General features: G+C 40.4%; 1 protein-coding gene across 1 annotated transcript in view; it reads left to right on the forward strand.

Moving 5' to 3' along the window:
* Positions 1-966: 966 nt before the first annotated feature.
* Positions 967-20,747, forward strand: part of LOC145998398 (phenoloxidase-activating factor 2-like) — a 34,843-nt gene continuing 15,062 nt past the window's right edge. Inside the window, exons 1-4 of the mRNA XM_083134803.1 lie at positions 967-982; positions 8,828-9,479; positions 15,349-15,498; positions 15,975-16,243. Of these exons, the coding sequence (XP_082990929.1) occupies positions 967-982; positions 8,828-9,479; positions 15,349-15,498; positions 15,975-16,243 (1,087 nt within the window). The remainder of the gene's footprint in view (positions 983-8,827; positions 9,480-15,348; positions 15,499-15,974; positions 16,244-20,747) is intronic.

Here is a 20,747-nt window from a genome sequence, read left to right on the forward strand (position 1 = left end):
CCGCAGAAAATGTTTCCACGAGGGGTCAAAACCGAAAAGAATTGATCTCATGTTCATGTCATGATAAGAAATAAGTGTTAGAAAAATTGAAAAGAAAGAAGTGGTTGGGAATGAGAGAAGGAAAGAGTATTAAAAAGCCAGACAGAGACGAAGAGAGAGGAAAGGAAAGGGAATAGAAGCATAAGTGAGAGACAAACAGAGAAAGAAAGGAATGACCCACACACATAAATACATACACCAGCCCACAGAAAGCGAGAGAGAGAGAGATAATGGGGAACATAAGTGAAATACGGAAGCGAAACAAAGACACAGAGAGAGAGAGACGTGGTGCCAGAGAGACAGAGAAAGAAGTAGGAAAGAGAGAGAGAGAGAGAAAGAAAAGCACAATGAAACGAGAGAGAAAGAAAAATAGAGAAGCGATAGGGAGAAAGGGAGAAGAAAATAAAGGCCAGAGAGAGAGAAAGGAAGAGAATTATAGAAGACAGATAGGGAGCAAAAGATAGAGAAATAGAAGAGAAAGAGGAATAGAAGAAGATCGACAGAAACATTGGCATAACTTGGCGCGGGCAAGGGGGTTACTTGCCACCTCAAAATTTTCAGGGTTATTGCCATTTAAAAGTTAAGTACTTTTGCAACCCCTGGGACCTGAGGGGAAAAGTAATCAAGAGTATTTTTTACTATTTCACAAATGTAAGCTCTATTTAGGAATTCATTCACTCGCCTCGTCAAATTCATACAGCATGAATTGCACCTGGAAATGATTCTTCGTTGGCTGTTTCTATAAGCGACGCATCACCAGATTGACGATCAAAGTTCTCGCAGACAAGGTGGATCGTTTATTTTCTGCGGACGAAAACGACGTGATGTGACGTCATAGGAAGAAGACGAGGTTAAAAGCAAGCGGGGTCTTTGAGGAAGGAAGACTTTGGCTGCAGACACTGACGGAAGCACCACTAGAGGGCAGCAATGAGGCTGCGAACAGGTGAGTAACGCCGATCGAACTGATAACCCGTTCACAACCACATCTACGCATTTACACATGGTCAGTTATGTATTTCTTGTGTGGTCTTATAGTGTACGTAGTCTGCGTCCTAAACGTAGACAGCAGAAATTCCAACGTGCAAGATATTCCAAATTCCTCGAAGTATTTCATGTTTATGAATAGAAGGAAAGGGGGGTCGTAAAAAAAAAGTATCCCTGGGCATTATTCATAGGTTCTGGACACAAATTTATCTCAGTATATTTGGATTGATTTGATAACGTCCATAATGCACACAAATGCATATTTGAGGGCATGTGTATGAATGAAATTTATTTTGAGGAATTTCAAAAATGTTTCCAAACAAATAATTTGCTTTAATAATATATTTAAAGTGATATACGAACTTTCATGTTTCAAGAATGAATATTTTAATTCTGAGTTACAACTTACAATTTTGGTAGTTTATTTCTATTGTGTCTCATTTTTACAAATATGTTTTGCGGGAGCGATGAGGCTTTTGCTCTCTTCATTTAGTGCATATTTTTACTTAAAATGTATTGGGATAAAATTCTACACAAGTCTGCTTTTTACCTCAATATGCAGAAGTAATGTATCTCGTTTGACTGCTACAGCTACAGTAGGACCAAGAAGAAATAGACTGAGTCATTTGTTTATCTCTCTCGCACTCACCCCAGACTAAAATGTTTCCCTTCACTTCTGCCAGAGTGTTCCATATTTAGTAAAACTTGCCGCTCCTTGCTTCGCTGTCAACAACGTTATTTTTTGCGTCCCTGCTTTCGCTGTGTACGGTTAGTTCCTTTCATGGTGATATAAACACTTGGCACCTTAAGAAGGTAACTATACGGCGCACGCTTTTAGAAGGAACATGAGTTCGGCCAATACCCAGCCAGTGCTACTGCGCTGTTGCCAAACTAGCGCAAGGGAAGGACAGAAAATTCTCGATGTGTCCATTATTTTTGATAATGCATGCACGGTATATATGAGTACAGTGAAATAATATAGTGAATATTTCTACACAGGATTATAATATCATATCACTGTAGCATATACGAGAAACCCATACCTGAAAGAAGCTTGAAGGTATTTATTTATTCATCACCGTTCTCGTCGTCTTCCTCGGTCTCCGCATGGACGTTCGCAGAATTTTTTCCAGGGAGGGGCAAGGAAGGTGGTTTGTTTCCAGGGAGGAAACAAGGCACATTTTCCTCCATAATAGTGTTGTTCCCTCAAAAACATTGCTTAAATTTGAATATCACATTCATGCAATAATTAACACATATTATTGTGGCTGTAATGAAATTATATGTGAAAAATATATAATTTTTGGTTGACTTTCATTTTCCAAGGGAGGCCACGGCCCCATTTTTCCCTCCTCCCGGACGTCCATGGGTCTCCGTGTCACTGATTTCACTCATTTCCGAATCACTCTCCTGGAGGTTAATGATTAGATTTTGCACTCTTGGTGCCTGTACTACTGGTGCTAAGTTTTGAGAATGACATTATTTAAAATAAAAAGAACACACGGAACACACTATATCGCACGAAAGGGCTGTATTTAATCTTTTCACAAACTGTTCTTTGTGGCGCACGAGTGAACGATGAGCGAATAATTTTACACCGGCCTTTCTACGAAAAAGCTGAACTCAAACTGACCCAGGCTTTCAATGTTCGAGAACGCCCAGAACAATGAAGGGTCATTGTTTATATCGAGGCGAATTTAACACCCACAGTTTTCCCTAGACACAACAACTCAGCTGCGTCAACACGGTGGCAACGGAAAAAACAGGCTGAAGGAAATGAAAGGTGATGTTTCCCTTGTTTCTTCAAGGAACGATAACTCCGGCTGTAGGCGACGGAAATTCATGGGATTTGGACAGTCAGGTTCAAAATGTCTTTCCCCATCTTATGATGAACCTTAAAGTGGCGAGTTTTATGAAAACTTCTTGCGCGCAAGAAAAATACAGAACACGGCTTTTAACTTCCGCGCCGCAGTCTCCTAACTGTACAACGTTACACTCCTGCCATTAGTTGATCGCCACGCACACCCTCTGCGTGGCCCCACCCGATATCGCTTCTAAAAGCGTGCGTCGTATACGATATGTTGAAGAACAAAGCAGATTACGTGGCAAATACCTAATTACATCTCTCACTCACCCTTCGTTCTCTTGGTGTTGAAATTTCGATGACAGCGCCAGAAGTTTTATTTTCTTGGTAAAGCAGTATATGATCTCGTTCCAATAAGCCAAGTATTTAGGGGCATTCTTTTCTTACTAGGACTTCCCGATGGCGTAGTCGTAACGCCGTCGCCTTTTAATCAAGGGGTCCTACGTTCGATCTCCAGTGGAGGTACACACAGTGCTTTGGATCCCACTTTAAACTTTAGGTTCAGTCCCAATTAGCGTAACTAAGCGTAAGGTGGATTTGAAACAAACTATGTCAAAATTTTGTTTTTCCAGACTTAGGTTCCCTTCTTTCAACCAAACGTTTACACAAATCACTTTATTACGATTGTTTTGGTTTTCCGAAAGGTACATTCTTTGAACATTTATTTCGTACAATGTATATCAGTTCACTTTTTCTAGTGAAAAAAATAACTGAATGCTAATCTTCATATGAATATTCATGACACAGACACAGAAGCCCGCACGGCACAGGAGAGGGACGTGCCCTTTCCCTCCATAGAAAGTTAATGTCAGAAGAAAATTATGTATATATTTCATACATGCAAATTCATTTCGACAGCAAAACATTGGACTAATTATGACATTATAATAAAGGACTAATAGAAAAGTGAGAAAAGTTACTTGCAATTGAAAATTCGCATTGCATAAAATAATGTGGATCACGGGGAACGATGTAAGTCTAAAGCAAGAGCTGAAAATATAAGTTTTGAATTATAAACAATCTCCAATATTTAAAAAATATATAACTAATCCGATGTTTTCACTTCCAGTAAACTGTGGAATAGATTTAATTTTTAAATAGAGTTATTTCCCCCGAGCATTCGCGAAAAGTATGATAGTCCGTAACATTTCTTCAAGCTTCTGAGAACCTCCTGGATGGACATGACAGCTCTCTAAGGGTCCGCAGACCACAGGGCAAGGAATGCTGGATAGGAGAATAAAGATTCCGTAGTAATTGTATTGACAAAAAAAAACCTACCGTTGGGCTGGGGCTTTAACTCCCCAGTACCACGAAGTTTGCGAGGGCGTTATTACCGCCACTGTCTACAGCACTGTTCAGAAGCTAGACTAATTCAAGCACTATGATTCACCATTCCACACATAACAAGGCAGACGGCACTCAGGTTTCACATTGGCATTCAACGCGCAGTCTTATGGCTGAATAATGCATTAGAGCTAAGTCAGGAATTTCATTGTCAGCAAGGATTCCAGGAGCTACTTCCCCAAAACACAAAACAATAAAGCTTTGTACTTGTCATGAACATTTTATATCCGTGAATAAAGCTATAGTGAGTGTGTCATACGCTTTCCTGTAACTAATGAAATTTCTATCCTACTCACCACATTTACATTAAAGAATTATATTATTTCTTACGTGACTTGGGTTTTTGTCCCCTCCTTCACGAAAATATACGAGACAGTTAATGATAAAAATAATTCTGAGGATGGTAACGTGAGCAAGCAGTGAGAACGCCAAAAGGGGTGGACATTTCCGAATCAGCTAACCTTCCAGTAAGCATACGAGTTGAACTTCATACCAGTCTGTACACCAGATATGCATTTTTATTCATCCTCCCAGAAAACATTCCACTTCCGGTATCCCTCCGCTTACACCAAGTTGATGATATTACTGTGCACATAAGGCAAGAAACTTCAGGATGATAGAATCATCTCTCCTTAAATAACTCGAAACTCAAATTGAAAAAGAAACTGTCTTTCGTTTTTTAACAAGCTGTCACCCACTTCTGGCTATTAAGTGATATAAATGAAAACAAATGTAGCCTACCATACACCTGTTTCTAAAATCAAATTTTGCATAATTTGTGATCACTCTCTGTTGAATTTCTTGGGTGTACAATATTTCAAGAGCTCGTGGATGTCCTTCTGGGTCATCTAAAATCTCACCCACCACCTTATTGCAGGGACCTCTGATGACAAGTTGAAAAGATGTGGATAACTTTCTCCGTAGGGATGTTGTAAAAGAATTGTTGTTAACACTGATCAAGGTTATAAAATCTGTTCCTTTAACAGTAACAATATTATTTTGGTAGTATTGTTTTGACTGTGGCTTAGACCAGTCGCACATAGTTTTTTTTTCTCCCAACAATTTTACTTGTAAATTAATTTCAAAAATTTAAAAAAAAACTTTTTGTATTAATGAATATGAACTCCTGAAATTAAATATTAGTAAATAAATTATGGTCATGCACCATAGTCATGCGGTCTTGCTATGGGCTCCGGCTACGGGATGTGCGTAGGTTCGAGTCTCCAGGGATTGAGGCCTGTGTATGGAACCGGTGGCCACCCACCATCATAAATTGGGGAGATACGAATGAGTAGCGTGATCCGGTCATGAAAACCTACAGCAACGACTGGGGGTTCGTCGTGCTGACCACAGGTCACTCTGTAACTGGCTCGATAATCTCCCACCTCGGGTGAGTGAGGGAGTAGGATCAGATGGGAGTAAGGCCGGCAGTCGGTAGGTAGGCCAGGGCCCTCAATGGGCTGTTGGGCCACGGGCTATGTTATTATTATTATTATTATAAATAAATTATAGGATAGTAATAAAGCATGGTTTGTTGACAAATATAAATTAGGTTACAAATTATTTGTGGATGAAGATTGCTGTGCAAACGTAATCTCACAGTCCGGCATAATTGATGTCAGGGACCGGTACCGCGGTCCGACGGTTGAGAAACACTATCGTAGACAACAGCGCCAAAATAACAAATAAACTTTCTATGAAATCGGATGATTTTTTTTACCTAATTTATGTAGCCAATATCAGATTATTTCACCTTGCATTCGGAAGTGATTCAAATGCATAACCCTACAACATAATATTATATCTAACTTTTGTTGTTTCAATTAATTGACATAACTTAATAAGTTATAAATAAACATATAGCAATGTACTTTATTCAGTGAAATAAAAATGAAATACACGATGTGAAATTTTCCAGTTCCTTCGCAAAAACGTTCTGTTGTAATGAAAAGGTTGCCTTCCTATTTTTTAAAACTTTATTATACATTGATGAATATGGCATAATCTTAAAGAGTAATAAGTTTGTTGACGAATATAAAATGTTTACAATGTCTTGGATTTGTGCATAATGACCTAACACCACAAATTGTACTCTCGTCGATTTCAACGCCTACAAGTATAATTAAACGCAAATTAAGACGTACGTCGTTAGTTGAGTGCATAAATTATTATAGAATCAAAATTCCTCCATCTTATCGTGCTTCTTAATCCCACCTGTAACATTCCGCCTTAGACAATAAGTCAAAGTCTTGAAATACATTTCCAGCAATCGCTTGCTTGAAAGAAGTGATATCACTACACCTGGTTAGTGTATTTGGGATTCGTCTTGAAAGGTGTGACGTTCTGTCGGAGTGCCAAAAGTTATTTTATCACTTGCAACATCGGTCACGTATTTTCAAATCCTTGAGTCATTAGGTTGAGGACGTCATGGGCTCTTCACTCAGCCTGACAGGGAAAATGTCTGCATCTCACGTGTGAGGAATACCTCTGCGCTTAACTTCCTCCTTTTTTTGTTGCCTTCACATTTGTCAATGCCGTTCAGGTTAAAAGAACAACAGTATATGAGGAGACAAAGATTTTTTTGTCAGTGTTTGTTGTAAGTTTACTTTATGCTTAAATAAGCGAATCGGTACTGGGTCTGTAGTTTAAAGTGGGATCCGGACCACTGTGCAATGTGGGCGATAGCGTTCAATACTACACTAAGCACGACTAGGAAGCAAATCCCTATACTTGGATTGGCATAAAAGTAACTCCCATTCCTTTACCACCATTACTTGTTCCTTTCTATAGGTGAGTCTCACCTACGTCACAGACTGTTGCATTGTGGGTTTGAACAGCCATGGATAGAATAGAATAGAATAGAAATAGAATGGTCTTTATTTAAGCAGGCGTGTTTCGGCCTCGTGGGCCGTTCTTACAACCAACCCTTGTCAAAGATACAATAAATGAATAAAAACAAGAAGAAGAAAAAACACATAATGATCATAATATTACAATAAAGATAATATAAAGATTATACAATGATAAAATAATACATTGAATAGATTAGTATATCTACTGTGGAGTAAATATAGGTAATAGGTCTTCGGTAGTTCAATGTGTGTGCGGGGGGGGGGGGGTAGAGTTAGGTATGCATTATATGATGTATAACTGCAGGTGCAATTGTTAACATATGAAGGTTAATGAAGTTGTTGAGATAATAGTAAGTTCTTCAGATTTCCTTAAAACTTTGATGGCAAATAATGTTAGTCAATGGTGCAGGCAGTTTGTTCCATTCCCTGATCCCTGTAACAATGAAGGACTTGTTATATGTGGCAGTTTTATGTTGGGGGATTTTTAGATTGTGCTTCTTGCGGATATTATGTTCGGCTGATGTTCTACGAGAACAGATATTATCAGATAAGTATTTTGGGGAGCCACTCTTAAGTATTTTGTGCTTCAAGGTGAGTGTAAGTATTCTCTTCTATTGTAAGTGTACGGAATTCAAGCGGGCGGGCGGGAGATACTAACACAGGCATTCGTGATTTAAAACAAACGTACAGTTGATGCAGTTCTAACGAACACTATGTGGCGGATATTTCCTTGCAAACGACAAATAAAATTGGCCTCAAATATAGCGGCTGTGCGCATCCTGACGACACATGAAACCCACCTACTTCGGTTATTTGACATCGTTTTTCTAATTCTTGGTTTAATCGCGATGATGAGGATAAATGATTAACTGGTGAAATGAAGGATGGAACAAATACAATAATACACCCATGTATTACTTAGGGTTCGAACTTTGTACATCTGGCTTGGTAATGCATTACGCTGACCACTTCTCCATGGAAACTGGTTGTTGAAGTATAATCTGCAATTTCAGCATTTTTATTATTTTGTATATTTCAATCATACTGAAATCCATACGCAATTGTGCACACGTGGCATCAGTATGGAATTTCAGATTAGTGAAATTCACATGAAACGCTGATTGAAAGACAAAACAAGTTTCTTCAAATGGAAATTCCTCTTCCTCTAGGCGGTCTCGTCAAGCTTCTGAAGGACTTTGTATGTACAGTCAGCAGCAATAAAGATGGGACACCTAGATTCTGAAATTCTCCCTTCCCTGCAAGGCATTTGTGCGTGTTGCCTAACTCTGCAGCGATAAGTGGATTTTAATAGCAAATTTTCAATGGCAACTTCTACCACCGCCGTAGAGTTAGGCAACACACATAACGCCTTGAAAAGAAGCGAGTATTTCAGGATCTAGGTGTCCCATTTTTATTGCCGGTGACTATACATACATCTAAGCTAATCGAGAACATTTCATTTCACTTGTCACGTTTACTGAATATGTGAAATGAATTTGAAATGTAGCTTCCTTTCAGTAAAAATTTATTTTATGGAACGTAGGTGCAAGATCTGGGGAGTAAATAGGATACTTACCAACAGAAACGCTCTCATGTCTTGTGATTTGCTTTGTTGGAGTGAGATTGATTATGCAGGAAGAGCTGATGTGTTTTAAGGCTTTCGTGGCCTACACTACACACTACAATACTGTAATACTATAATATAATACTATAATACACCTGTAGTCTTACTTCTACTTCACAGATATGCTCGTCATGCTCGTAGTGAAAGTGACTATCAGTTCCTGCAACTCTTTTTCTACCGCCAGCAACGAGTCCGGCATAATTCGCATACAGCGCTCCTCCTGGTGGTTCTGGCCTCAAGTGAACTCCACGACACCAGCACCAACAACAACCACAACGGCCACGACAACTACCAAGCAGCAGTACTACAAGTCTCCACCCTATCCCGCCTGGGGTCAGCACCCGCAATCGGAATTGCTATACGGGCTACTCCCGCCAGTGGCACCTTACCAATCTAGTCCATTCGCCCACTACTTCTACCCAGGTAATCAGTTCCCAAATCCCTACCAACCAGGCGTGCCATATTACCCTCACAAGCCTTTTTACACCTCGACCGCCACGCCATCTACGACAACCATGGCTGCCAACAGCACCAATTGTACTTGCGTGCCGTATTATCTATGCAGCGAGGGAGACGTGGTGGTTGACGGGTCTGGAGTGATCGATATAAGAACAAGGCCACCTCAGTGTAAATTTGTGCTTGAGGTTTGCTGCAGAGCACCAATGACCACTCCCTCAACGACACCCCAAAGCACCACTCCGGCCATCTATAGGAGACCTGGTTGCGGCTATGCAAACCCCAATGGAGCCCATACGAGGATACTTGGTTTCAGGTGAGTGCACCCACCGCATGTCTGTGTCCGAAAGGTGTATTTTCAGTGTAAGCCTTTGTTCTACGTTGGAAACTCTGAAAACTGCTTTCTTGAAGGTTAACGGGACCCTGTTGCCTTTACCCAGAACCAGAAAAATCCACTGCTAGGTGGTGTTGCCCTCATTAGTGTCCAGACACAGTCTTAGAAGTTAGCACAGCCCACAGCTATGGTGATTACAGTCTGCACTTTCGGAGATAATCTTTGAAAGATGAGTTTTAATCGAGCAATATTTATTTTAATTCGCGAGACCTGCAGTATAGTTATTTGTTCATAAGGGATTAGTTTATCCAATAAGCTAATTCCACAGTGGTTGATCAGAAATAAAACTTACAACTATCATAGTTTGCGTCCGAATTGTAACAGACCGGTAAACTTTGGTTTGTGTATGTATCAACACTTACCCCTCTCTTTGGAGGTATAAAATCAATAACGTGCACTGAGGAGTAGCTAGTCTAGCAGAGATAGATTAATCAATCTCACATCTATAATTATTTTCAAATCACAATATTTATTGTCTTGTTAAAGCCACAATTCATATGCAACACTTTCTTTTTTACGCGCTTCTCGTCCCTCGGTGTGATCCGCGGGCAGAACTGGCCTAGCTCGCTCTTTTTCCGCCATACCAGTTCCAGGTAGAAACGGTCGCCCGAAGGAAAAGGGAAGATTTCTGCCTCAACCTCCCTTGAACCCTCGCCCCAGCTGCAATGGTTGAAAGCCCGTCAGTTCAGGTCCCCCAGTCTATCTCCTATAGGACAGAAAGGGGATTGGTTTCCCTTGATTCTTTGTAAATCCTTTAAAGAACTCAAGGGAAAAATTTCTGCAGTACTTGGGTATGTTCTCTGTATTTACAGAACCTTATGGGATGTAGTTTTATTATTTATGAAATGGGAACGTGTTATGTGCAGACAATAATGTTATGCTTTCTTTCTTTCTTTATTTTTTTTTCAAATATGGAATATATAATGATTAAATTACAAATATTTCCTCAGGCTCTCTCTCGCTACTAATCTTTTGGCCTCCAACGGATGTATTTATTTGGGCAAGAGAACGCACGTTCATATTGTTGTTGGTTTGGTTTATTTTACTTCGCTTTTCTGCCACATTTGGTTATCGCGAAAATGAGGATGAGTGAAGATATGATGAAATTGATGAAGGGACCTCGAACAATCCAGGCCGGGATTCGAACCTGTGATGAACGCGCATTCTTGTTCCTGTGTTGTACTCTGGAGTGAATAATGAAATAATTTGAAATGAAAAATGTATCTCAGAACGCAAAGAAGCCAAATGAATATTATTGAAGAAACTACAAAAAAGTGTGTTTTGTTACCTGTTTTGTTTCTGTGCATAAAGTGGACTTAAAACACCAAATCAACAAACCGTGGGAGAGTGGTTGTCACAGCGCGCTACAACACCAGGAGTTCCGGGTTCGAACCCCGACCTGGGCATGGGTGTTCTTTGTGTTTATCCCTTCATTAATTTATCGTATCATCTTCGCAATTAACCAAATATGAGAAAAAAGCGACACTAAGTAACAAAAATCAAGTCAAATCATTGATTGATTGCTTGATTTGGTTTATTTTACTTCGCTTCTCCACCACTTTTGGCTAATCGCGAGTTTGATACAATATAATGGACATTTCCACTTTGACATGAAAAACGTTTTAAATCCATTCATTTTGCAGATAATGACACAAACATGAGACGTGCAAAATATCTCGGCGATATTTGTTTCGGTTCTAGAGAAACACCCCTTGAAACACCGTTGAAATTCACCTACTACGTCACGGATTTGAAAACGTCCTCTCCACAGACAGGAGGTCCTCTGACGTCATCACTTAGAAATGCGTGCAGGCGGGGCTTCTGCTCGTCCCGTCAAATTAGCATGAGTCGCGGAATCGACAGCAAATTCACTTGTTACTGTGTAAAACAAGTATCTTACAACTTCCAATGCAAAAATCTGTGCTCCATTTCTTGGAGATGAATTATGCCCTAGCAATATAGTAGTATTTACTCAGCCACTCGGTAGAGGGTTTTCCCATTAGGGTGACAAAGCAAACCTTGTAACAGTCAATGGCTGAACACGTGAACAGCCTTGTGCATTGCGAATACATAGGTTAGTTCTGACTGGCAAGAACTTAATGTTATAAGAATGCCTTTTCTGGAATTACAATTATTTTAGTCATAATATTTTCTTCAAAATTTTTAAGATAATGCTTTTAGAACACACTGGTTTACACGCCAATTTCTGCCATATAAGAGGTGATAAGGTATAAAAAGGTACGGTAAGTTTTTCAATTTCCTGCAGTAAATGACAGTTTTCTTCAGTTAATATATATATTGCAAATTTTTGTATTTAGCCTACTTTTACGTCGCTTTTCTGTTCACTTTGTTTAACCGCAACGATGAGAACGCATGGTTAATTTATTATGTATCATCTCTAACATCACATTTCCTCCCACTTTTGGCTAATCGCTACTCGAAGTCGGAGTGCAGGAGTACATTCCCCCCTCACACACACACTACCACCAACTGCACAATCTAAGTATCACCCAACCTGCCATGATACGAGACGAACGTTTTCTTCTGTCCCATCTCATTTCGAAAAAAAATCACTTGTCCCATCTCCTTTTATGAGACGAGACGGAACATACCTCGTCTCGTGAGCAACACTAACATTAAGAATAGAAGCATCCCCCTAGCTGTCCCCAAAGTCTCGAGCAAACATCCTCCCATGTAACAATTTCCAGTTCAAAGAAATGTCACTCACAAGGAAACAGTCATGCCCAGGCCGAGAGTCAAACCTGGAACATGCGACTTCCTCAGATAAATCATGAATTTTGTGTATAATAATTACAACGCCAGTTCATTCCTGGTAATTCTGAATCTGCAGTTTGGTTTGCATATATAAGCAGGATAATATTTAGTTTTCGAGGGCTGTACCGTCGAAACGAGGAGTCAAGATAAAAATAAGAAAAAAAATATTAAGAAAGGTTTTTTGTATTTATAATGATAAGCCTTTGCATACGTTGTTAATTCTATATTTTTCTAGACTTGAGACAAGGACGAGAATTGCCCTCCCAAACCGAGACGGATGTTTATAAATTGAGACGAGACTGTCAATGAGACATTTACAAATAAACACGAGACAGACATTTACAACTCTCAACGAGAACGAGACCAAGGCTGCCATGTCTCGTTCGATACCCGGTGGAGGCACATGGGGTTCGGATCCCACTTTAAACTGTAGGTCCAGTCCCGATTAGCCTTACTGTGCATAAAGTGGACTTAAAACATCATATCATATCATATACACATGGCCGTATATATAGTTCACGGGGGAGGGGGATGGATCAACTTTTGGTATGATTAGGGTTGCTTTATTTCGTAAGTGAAAATCCAGGACACTGCTGGCCGGAAGCTTGTTGGGGAGCATGGGGGGAGGGGATGTTGGACCCGACAAAGTTGTGTGTTTGTAGTCACGAAGTATTGATACTTTTCTATTCATCTTGTGTCACTACGTTTTTAAGAACCAAATTTCTTTAATATGATTCGAGGGGGGAAAAATAACTGATTTAACAGTCTCAATGCAGTTTCTTATCGCAGAAATTCCGAAACTATCAGGAAATTGCAGATATTGGTCTGCAGTCCCATCTGGTGTGTGGAATTACGAAATTTCCTTCCCATCCGTATCCCGTCCTATACGTCTCTAATTTAAGAGAATGAAATATGTCCGAAGGAATTTTTTATGAACAAGCGGATAGAACAAGGAAACTGGTAATTTTAGTGAACAAAAAAAAGAGGAGGATTGGCCCCGTTGAATCCCCCTTAAATACGCCCATGGTTATACACATTATTTCCTTGTAATGATTATACATAAAGTAAGTATAGATATGTACTGTGCAACTAATGTAATCTTCTCAGTGTATTTTCTCTTATCTGACCAAAAATATTTGATCATAATTTGCGCTACAGAAATGGAACACAAACTAAAATTGCTTTATGGAAAAGAAAGTTAAACAGGCTTTATAAATAAAGTGAAGAATGTGAAAATTCCTATTTTGCACTACATAGGTTACGGTAAATATCGATAAATATAAGTTTAAAAAATATTTTTGAGTGTCTGGTCAGCAACCAATTCTATAAGCAATATTTTTCGCATGGCCTGAGAACACACACGCAGCTGAACCCTTTCATTTATTTTGCGCGTGAGCAGCACGGATATTTCATAGAAGAATGATCGTTACAAAGCATAGCTTTCCTTTCTCCTATCGCTCCTTCTTCCATTATTTAAATCGGTACATATTTGTAAAACTGCTGCACGTGTTCGCTCACCGTGTGCTACCCATCCAGGAACTGGACGCTCGAAGCAGACGACAAACGAGCTCTCCCTAAGCAGTGACGTAGTAACATGGCGGCGGCGAGTTTTCAGCGCAACGCTAGCCTCGCAACTTTGGAACTCTCGTTTCTGCCTTAAACTGGACGCAGAGAAACGCGAGAACTTGCAGGGGTCATTTTTCCAAGGTGTAGTTTTTAAAATTGTTGTAAAAAAAAATTGAGTGGAAATGTCCATTGATGAAGGGACACACTCAAAGAATACCCATGGTCAAGCCGAAATTCGAACCCAGGATCTCTGGCTTAGTTATCAAACCAAATCTTTTTTATTTTCGAATGGGGGTGGAGGTTACGTGTTCCTTTTTAGTACTCGTTCATCATTTTGCAATCTTTTCCTGTTTTTGACGTTCTTTTTTTTAATACTGTGTCCTAAATGGGGGAGGTGTGTGACCCACACCAACCTCAACCCCATTGAGCACGCCACTGATTGCTACCCCAAGTGTCGACGTCACCGCACGTCACTGTATAAAATTGTCCACTTCTGAATAGCAATTCTTGCGTTACATTAGTTTTAAATATCACTTTGATATTGTGATCAGATCGATAGATCGTTTATTTTATAGGCCAAACATCGTTCAACAACATAGGGTCACACAGAATTGTTTGACGTTGTCATGTCGAGGCAGTGCTTAGCAAAATGGTGGAAGAGTGTATTTCCATGTCCGCACAATGGTTCATCAAGTAGACTCCAACAACTTGACGCCACTTTTTGGAAATAAGGAATGAACGAACTCATTTCACGTTCGTTGTGATATATACAGTACTTATAGGGGCAACGTTATGTGAAGAACAGTAATTGCACGGGCATTGTTATACACCACGACATCATTCCAGACTGCAGACAATAACTTCCAAATATTAGCTAGGGCCTCCCCGATGGCGCAATGGTAGCGTCGTCATCTTAAGGGGTCCCGGGTTCGATACCCGGTGGAGGCACATAGTGGTTCGGATCCCACTTTAAACTGTAGGTCCTGTCCCGATTAGCCGTACTGTGCACAAAGTGGACTTAAAACACCAAATCAGACCAAAACAAACCAAATATTAGCTCTCGTAAATAAACTTTTATATTTTTTCAGATGAACCCTCGCATATAGTCAGAAAGTATTGAAATATCCATAAAATATTAATATACAATATTGCATAGAAACATATTGGTGCATTTCACAAAAAAATATCATTGTTCTTGCTCCTTATTACAAAGGAATATAATTTGTAACTATTAAAGACATGAACTAAATTGTGTGCAATGTAATAATTACTATTCATGTCTTATAAATATTTAATTAAATCATTGGCAATGTGGCTGGAGCGTTAATTCTACTTTCTTCAGGACCAACTAGCCTATGGGTGTAAGAATGGTCTTGCTCTGGAAGATTTTCTAATCGTAGTTTAACTTAAGATAAAAGTATTAATTTTTTAATAAACTTTTTATCTTCAGAGATAGTGAGACTCAGTTTGGTGAATATCCATGGATGGCCGCCATTTTGCAAACCCAGAGAGTGGGAAATCAAAATGGATTGCTCTATGTGTGCGGAGCTTCTTTAATCAACACACAGGTGGCACTCACAGCAGCGCATTGCGTCAGAGGGTAAGCATAAAGACAAAACATTGGCCAAATAGATCGAATGAATTTCCAATCCAAATTCCCTACCAATTTCAGCCTATATATGTTGGACATCTTCTTCTTACCTATTTTGCAAATAATCCCTGCTAATTCTGAGGTTTGCACAATAATTATTTCAAAATACTTTCTTAAAATTTAAAACAAATACCACTGGGAAGTTCATTCAGAATATTTAATTTCTTACTGTCAGGAACACCCAAAATAACACATGAATGAAGGAGAAGACTACGAAAATTATTATCCGACATAGTTTAACTTATTCATAGCTGTGCATTATGAATACCTGGAATTAATTTTATGCGCTTTAGTGTATTTTAGAAAGCTTAAGAAACATTAATGTGCTTATCCTCACAATTTGGAATCAGAAATTACAGATCAGTTGCACAAGATATGATTTAGATCAACGGTGCAGTTAATTGTAGTTAATATTTTGTTCGCAGGAAAAACCCAACGACGCTAACTGTTCGCCTGGGGGAGTGGGATGCGGCCACCACCATGGAATTCTACGGCCACCAGGATGCGTCGGTGCTCCAAGTGGTGGAGCATCCCAACTATTACGGTGGCGGCCTCTACAATGACATAGCTCTTCTCTTGCTGGAGAGGAACGTCACCCTGGACAACCACATTGGCACCATCTGCCTCCCAGGGCAGGGAGGCACCCCGGACCCTTGGAGCTGCGTAGCCACAGGGTGGGGCAAGAATGCCTTCTGTAAGTATTAGCGCTAACCTCCGCAACTTAACCTTTCCAGTGGAGTACGACCACATTCTAAAATCACAACTTTATGCAGTATTTAATTATGGTGTCAGTAATTAAAAATCTAAAAAAATATTTAAGGCATTTACTTAAGTAGATAGTAAATATGCCTTTGACGCCAACTCTGATTTCTTGACCAAACGACCACAAAAAGTTGAAAAACTCACTTTCTCTCCCCGTTCCGCGCCTCATTTATTACGCTGACGACGTTTCACGGGCGCAAAAAGGCAGTGATGAGTGAAAGATGAGCTCTCATCCCCTCATCCTCTCATCTTTCTCATTCTCTTTTTATTCTCTCATCTTCCTCTCATCCTCCTCTCATCCTCCCATCTTTCTCTTATTCTCTCATTTTTTTATTTTCTTATTTTCTTATTTTTTGAAAGATGAGTGCATCTTATCGTAATTTTCCAAGTCTGGGACCAAATGTTTATATATCATGACCTACGTAAACCTCTTTTCTCATTCTCTCATTCTCTCATTCTCTTATTTTTTGAAGGGTGAGTGCACTTTATCGTAATTTTCCAAGTTTGGGACCAAATGTTTATATATCGTGATCTTCGTAAACCTCTCTTCTCATCTTCTTATTCTCTCATTCTCTCATTCTCTCATTCTCTCATTCTCTCTACCTTTAGAATATTGTCGTCAACATTAGAGATGAAGTTGGAGTGCTGGAATCAACGGGGCCAAATGTTTATATATAGTGACCTTCGTAAACCTCTCTCTCGGGGGAAGGATGTGGCATATACACACGCGCGCGCTCTCATCTTCTCATTTTCTTATTCTCTCATTCTCTTATTTTTGAAAGATGAGTGTATTTTATCGTAATTTTCCAAGTCCGGGACCAAATGTTTATATATTGCGACCTACGTAAACCTCTCCTCTCATCTTCTCATCTTCTCATTTTTGAAAAATGAGTGCACCTTATCGTAATTTTCCAAGTCCGGAGCCAAATGTTTATATATATCGTGACCTTCGTAAACCTCTCCTCTCACCCTCTTATTTTTTGAAAGATGAGTGTACCTTATCGTAATTTTCTAAGTCCGGAGCCAAATGTTTATATATATCGTGATCTTCGTAAACCTCTCTCTCGGGGAGGGAACGATGTGCCACACACATACGTGCGCGCGCTTATGTATTGTAACACAAACAAACAAACAAATAATAATTGTTGTTTTTAGGATGCCTGGCCCCTATAACCTCGCCAGGGTGCGTGGTGCCCAACCAAAAATGTAAAAGTTTTCTAATGGCTGCGGTTATAGATTACCGCACCTCTGTAGAGTTTCACGTGTTTTTTTTTTCCCCCAAACTTCCATGAAACCCTACAGAGGACCTCCGTAATGCATGCAACGTGTACTAACGACTCTAGTGTTATTTGATGTTGTGATATTTTTTGGATATAGAGTTTTATTATGAGATAGATAAAAATGATTATGTTTATTATAATATTTTCTTGATGAAGATGGAGAATGTATGTGTGTGTGTGTTACAAATAAAGTTGCATGCTTATTTTCTAGTGTGTGTGTATATGTTTTTGATGTTTCGACAGCATCTGAAACGATAAAAAAGAAATTTTATTGTTAATTTTCACGTGTAAAAACAACAACAAATTTTTTTGTGCAAATTTTCTGATTGTCTCGTGCTATAGTGCAAAAAGATATTGTAGCTGATAGCTAATGAAATTGAGATTTGTAACTGATCTGAACTAGTGAAATTCGTATTGTGCCATTGTAACTGATTGTGCTAGTGCAGAAAATTTCTTATTATGCAAGAAAAGATGTTAAAAACTTGTTAAAACTGCTCTGTGACCCTCTCGTTCTTCACGTCGTAGGCGAAGGACTTCTCTGCAATCAGGATGACACTGCATAGGGTATCCTCGGGCAAGGCATCGTGGAACTCGCAGACGACCTTGATGTTGGTTCGATCGTTGACCACCACCTTCTTCCTCTTAGATGTGTTGATGACGGTCATGGGTCTCCGTGCTTTAAACTCGCTGGGCGTGTAGTACATGTCCACGCTTCCCTCGGTCACGCGTTTGTAAGCCGAAAACGCTTCGTAAAGTTTGAGGTAATCGTTTTTGGTCACGTCAAGATTGTAATTCTCGCGCGGGAACACTTCATTGCGTCCATTCTTGAGATAAACGTTCTTGATCTTGCAGTCGTCGAATTTGCTGGAATCTTTTTCCTGATTTTTGTCTCTTCCGGTCTGAAAGAGCACTACGACGAAATCTGGCATGTCGAACTGTATGTTGTTGAACTGCGTCGTCACGTCGAATTCCATGTGACTTCCGGACGCCATCTTTTGCACGCACTGGTAACCGTGAAAGTGAATCGGCACCTGGGGACTTTTCAAGATCTCCGCTTTGTACTTGAGGGCGTAGTTTGTTTCGTATTCCACCACCGGCATTCTCAATTCCATGCTTCGGATGACGCATTTCGCTGCTTCGGGTAAAGTGTTGGCTATCGGCGTGGTGCCGTCCGGGCCCAAAGTAGCGTATCGCATCAGTGCGTCGTTGTCGTTGGCTGCTCTTCGAAACGTTACTCTCAGTCCTCCCTTCCACATGATCTTCTTGTAATCGGAGAAGAATCCCGGAAGCAGACGCATGGGAAAGAGCACTGTGTGACTTCTCGTCGATATTTTGGTCCCCGCTTCGAATCCTCCCGCCTGATAGTATGCTGCATCCGTTTTGGATAATTTCAAAGTTCCCACTGCCGTCGACGTGATGCCTGGATAATCTATTCTGTCGATGACGGTGTTGTGTTTCCTCACCTCCACCTGCGAGAACAGGTGAGGCACGAAATTGTCTACGAGTATCAAGTTTGCTGCTGCGGGAAACGTGTCTCCGCTTTCTTTCTTCACCACGTCGAATTGAAGGTAGAGGTCCGCTCTGTGAGGATGAATGAACCCGTCGCCTACGTCAACGTCGTATTCGACCTCCCTGTTCGCCTCGTTCAGATTGGCGAACGTGCGACGGTTGGGAGGGAAAGATTGCAATTCGTAACTTTCGATTTGCTCCATTTTACATGTATGGTTATTTATTATATGTTGATCTCCACGATGGCAGTAGTTGTTGCACCTGCGAAATCCACCACGTCTCCTTTCTCGTTCGTCACCACCAACTCTATGTCGTCTATGCGGTTGCGACATACTGGAAAATAGATCGGCGAAGAGGGCGTGTAGATGATCGGTTCCATGAATTCGGAACTTGGTTTGAAAGTGGCTATGATTCCCGTCTGCTTGTGACTTCCTAACAATCCGTCCGAGGATTTCGTGATCATACCTTCTGCCACGTTGCAGTGTACGTTCAGAGTCTCTATGGCCAAAAATTTAGGAATGTTTGTTGCCACGTGCTTGATGCCAGCTTCGAGTTTTGTGTTGTTCTCGAAACCTAAAAGTTCTCCTATGGTGCCCAGGTCCACGGTCTCCGTCGCCGACAGGATTTCCACTCTGTGCGTGACCGAATTTTGAGAAAGGTACGTGCCTTTGGGTAACTGAGCTTGCAAAGTGGAAAGATTGTATTGTCCTGGCGTGACGACGATGTGTTCGCTTCCGACGCTAATTTTGTTGTTGTGCTGCGTGACGTTAGGTATGAGGTACATGCTGTAGAATGCACGCAGAGCCACGGATTTAGGATAGACGATGTCGTCGTGCAGCGTGAGTTTCAAGATTGAAGATTCGCTCGTGAGATGGAACACGCCCATCCTAGTGATGCTGTTTGAGGTTCCACAATGCTTTCTGGAAATCCTCGATCGTAGGGTTATTTATTTTAGAGAGAAACGCGAGCACGGAGAGGCAGAGATGACCGCAGTTCACGTCTCCGAAATCTTGAATGCGTTCGTCGTTGTAGTATATGGAGGTTTTGCTTGTTTTCAGATAATGAACTAAATTTGTAGGTGGAACACCTCCGAAAGAATCGAAAACGAATGCTTTATCATTATCGTTTTTGTGGTAACATATCCAATGCGTGCCTGGATTTTCTTGACCGTCCAAGTTGACTACTCCACATTCTCTTTTTTTCACGCTTGAAGGTAACGAGTCGGACATAAAAACTCCTCTGAAGTGTTTGATTTGTAACGGTTCGATCAGAGATTCAATGTCTCGGTTGGTGAGTGCTTCTGTTTCTTTTTTTTATATTTCTTCAAAGCATCGAGGTTGCTTTTTTGTTTTTTTGTTATACCTTTACCCTTCTTCTCCATGGCCAGGTTGTGACGTTTCTGTTCTTCCAATTCCGCCTTGTTCTTCTTCGAGTCGATGACGGTTTTCGCAATGGCGGCACTTCCGCCGGCCAAACTTCCAACGGCCCCCAATGCTGCCAGGATGGCCGGGATGCTGAATATGAAACCTCCAATCTTTTGCTGTTTCCGCGAACGCTGCAACCTTTTCAATTGAGGTGTGCTGAGCAGCAATTTCATTCCATGTCCTTTCGACAAGCAAGAACGTTTCTTCTCGCGTTGTTTCTTGG

This window comes from Lepisma saccharinum, chromosome 14 (genome assembly GCF_977018435.1).
Source record: "Lepisma saccharinum chromosome 14, izLepSacc3.1, whole genome shotgun sequence".
In the NCBI taxonomy this organism is placed as follows: Eukaryota; Metazoa; Arthropoda; class Insecta; order Zygentoma; family Lepismatidae; genus Lepisma; species Lepisma saccharinum.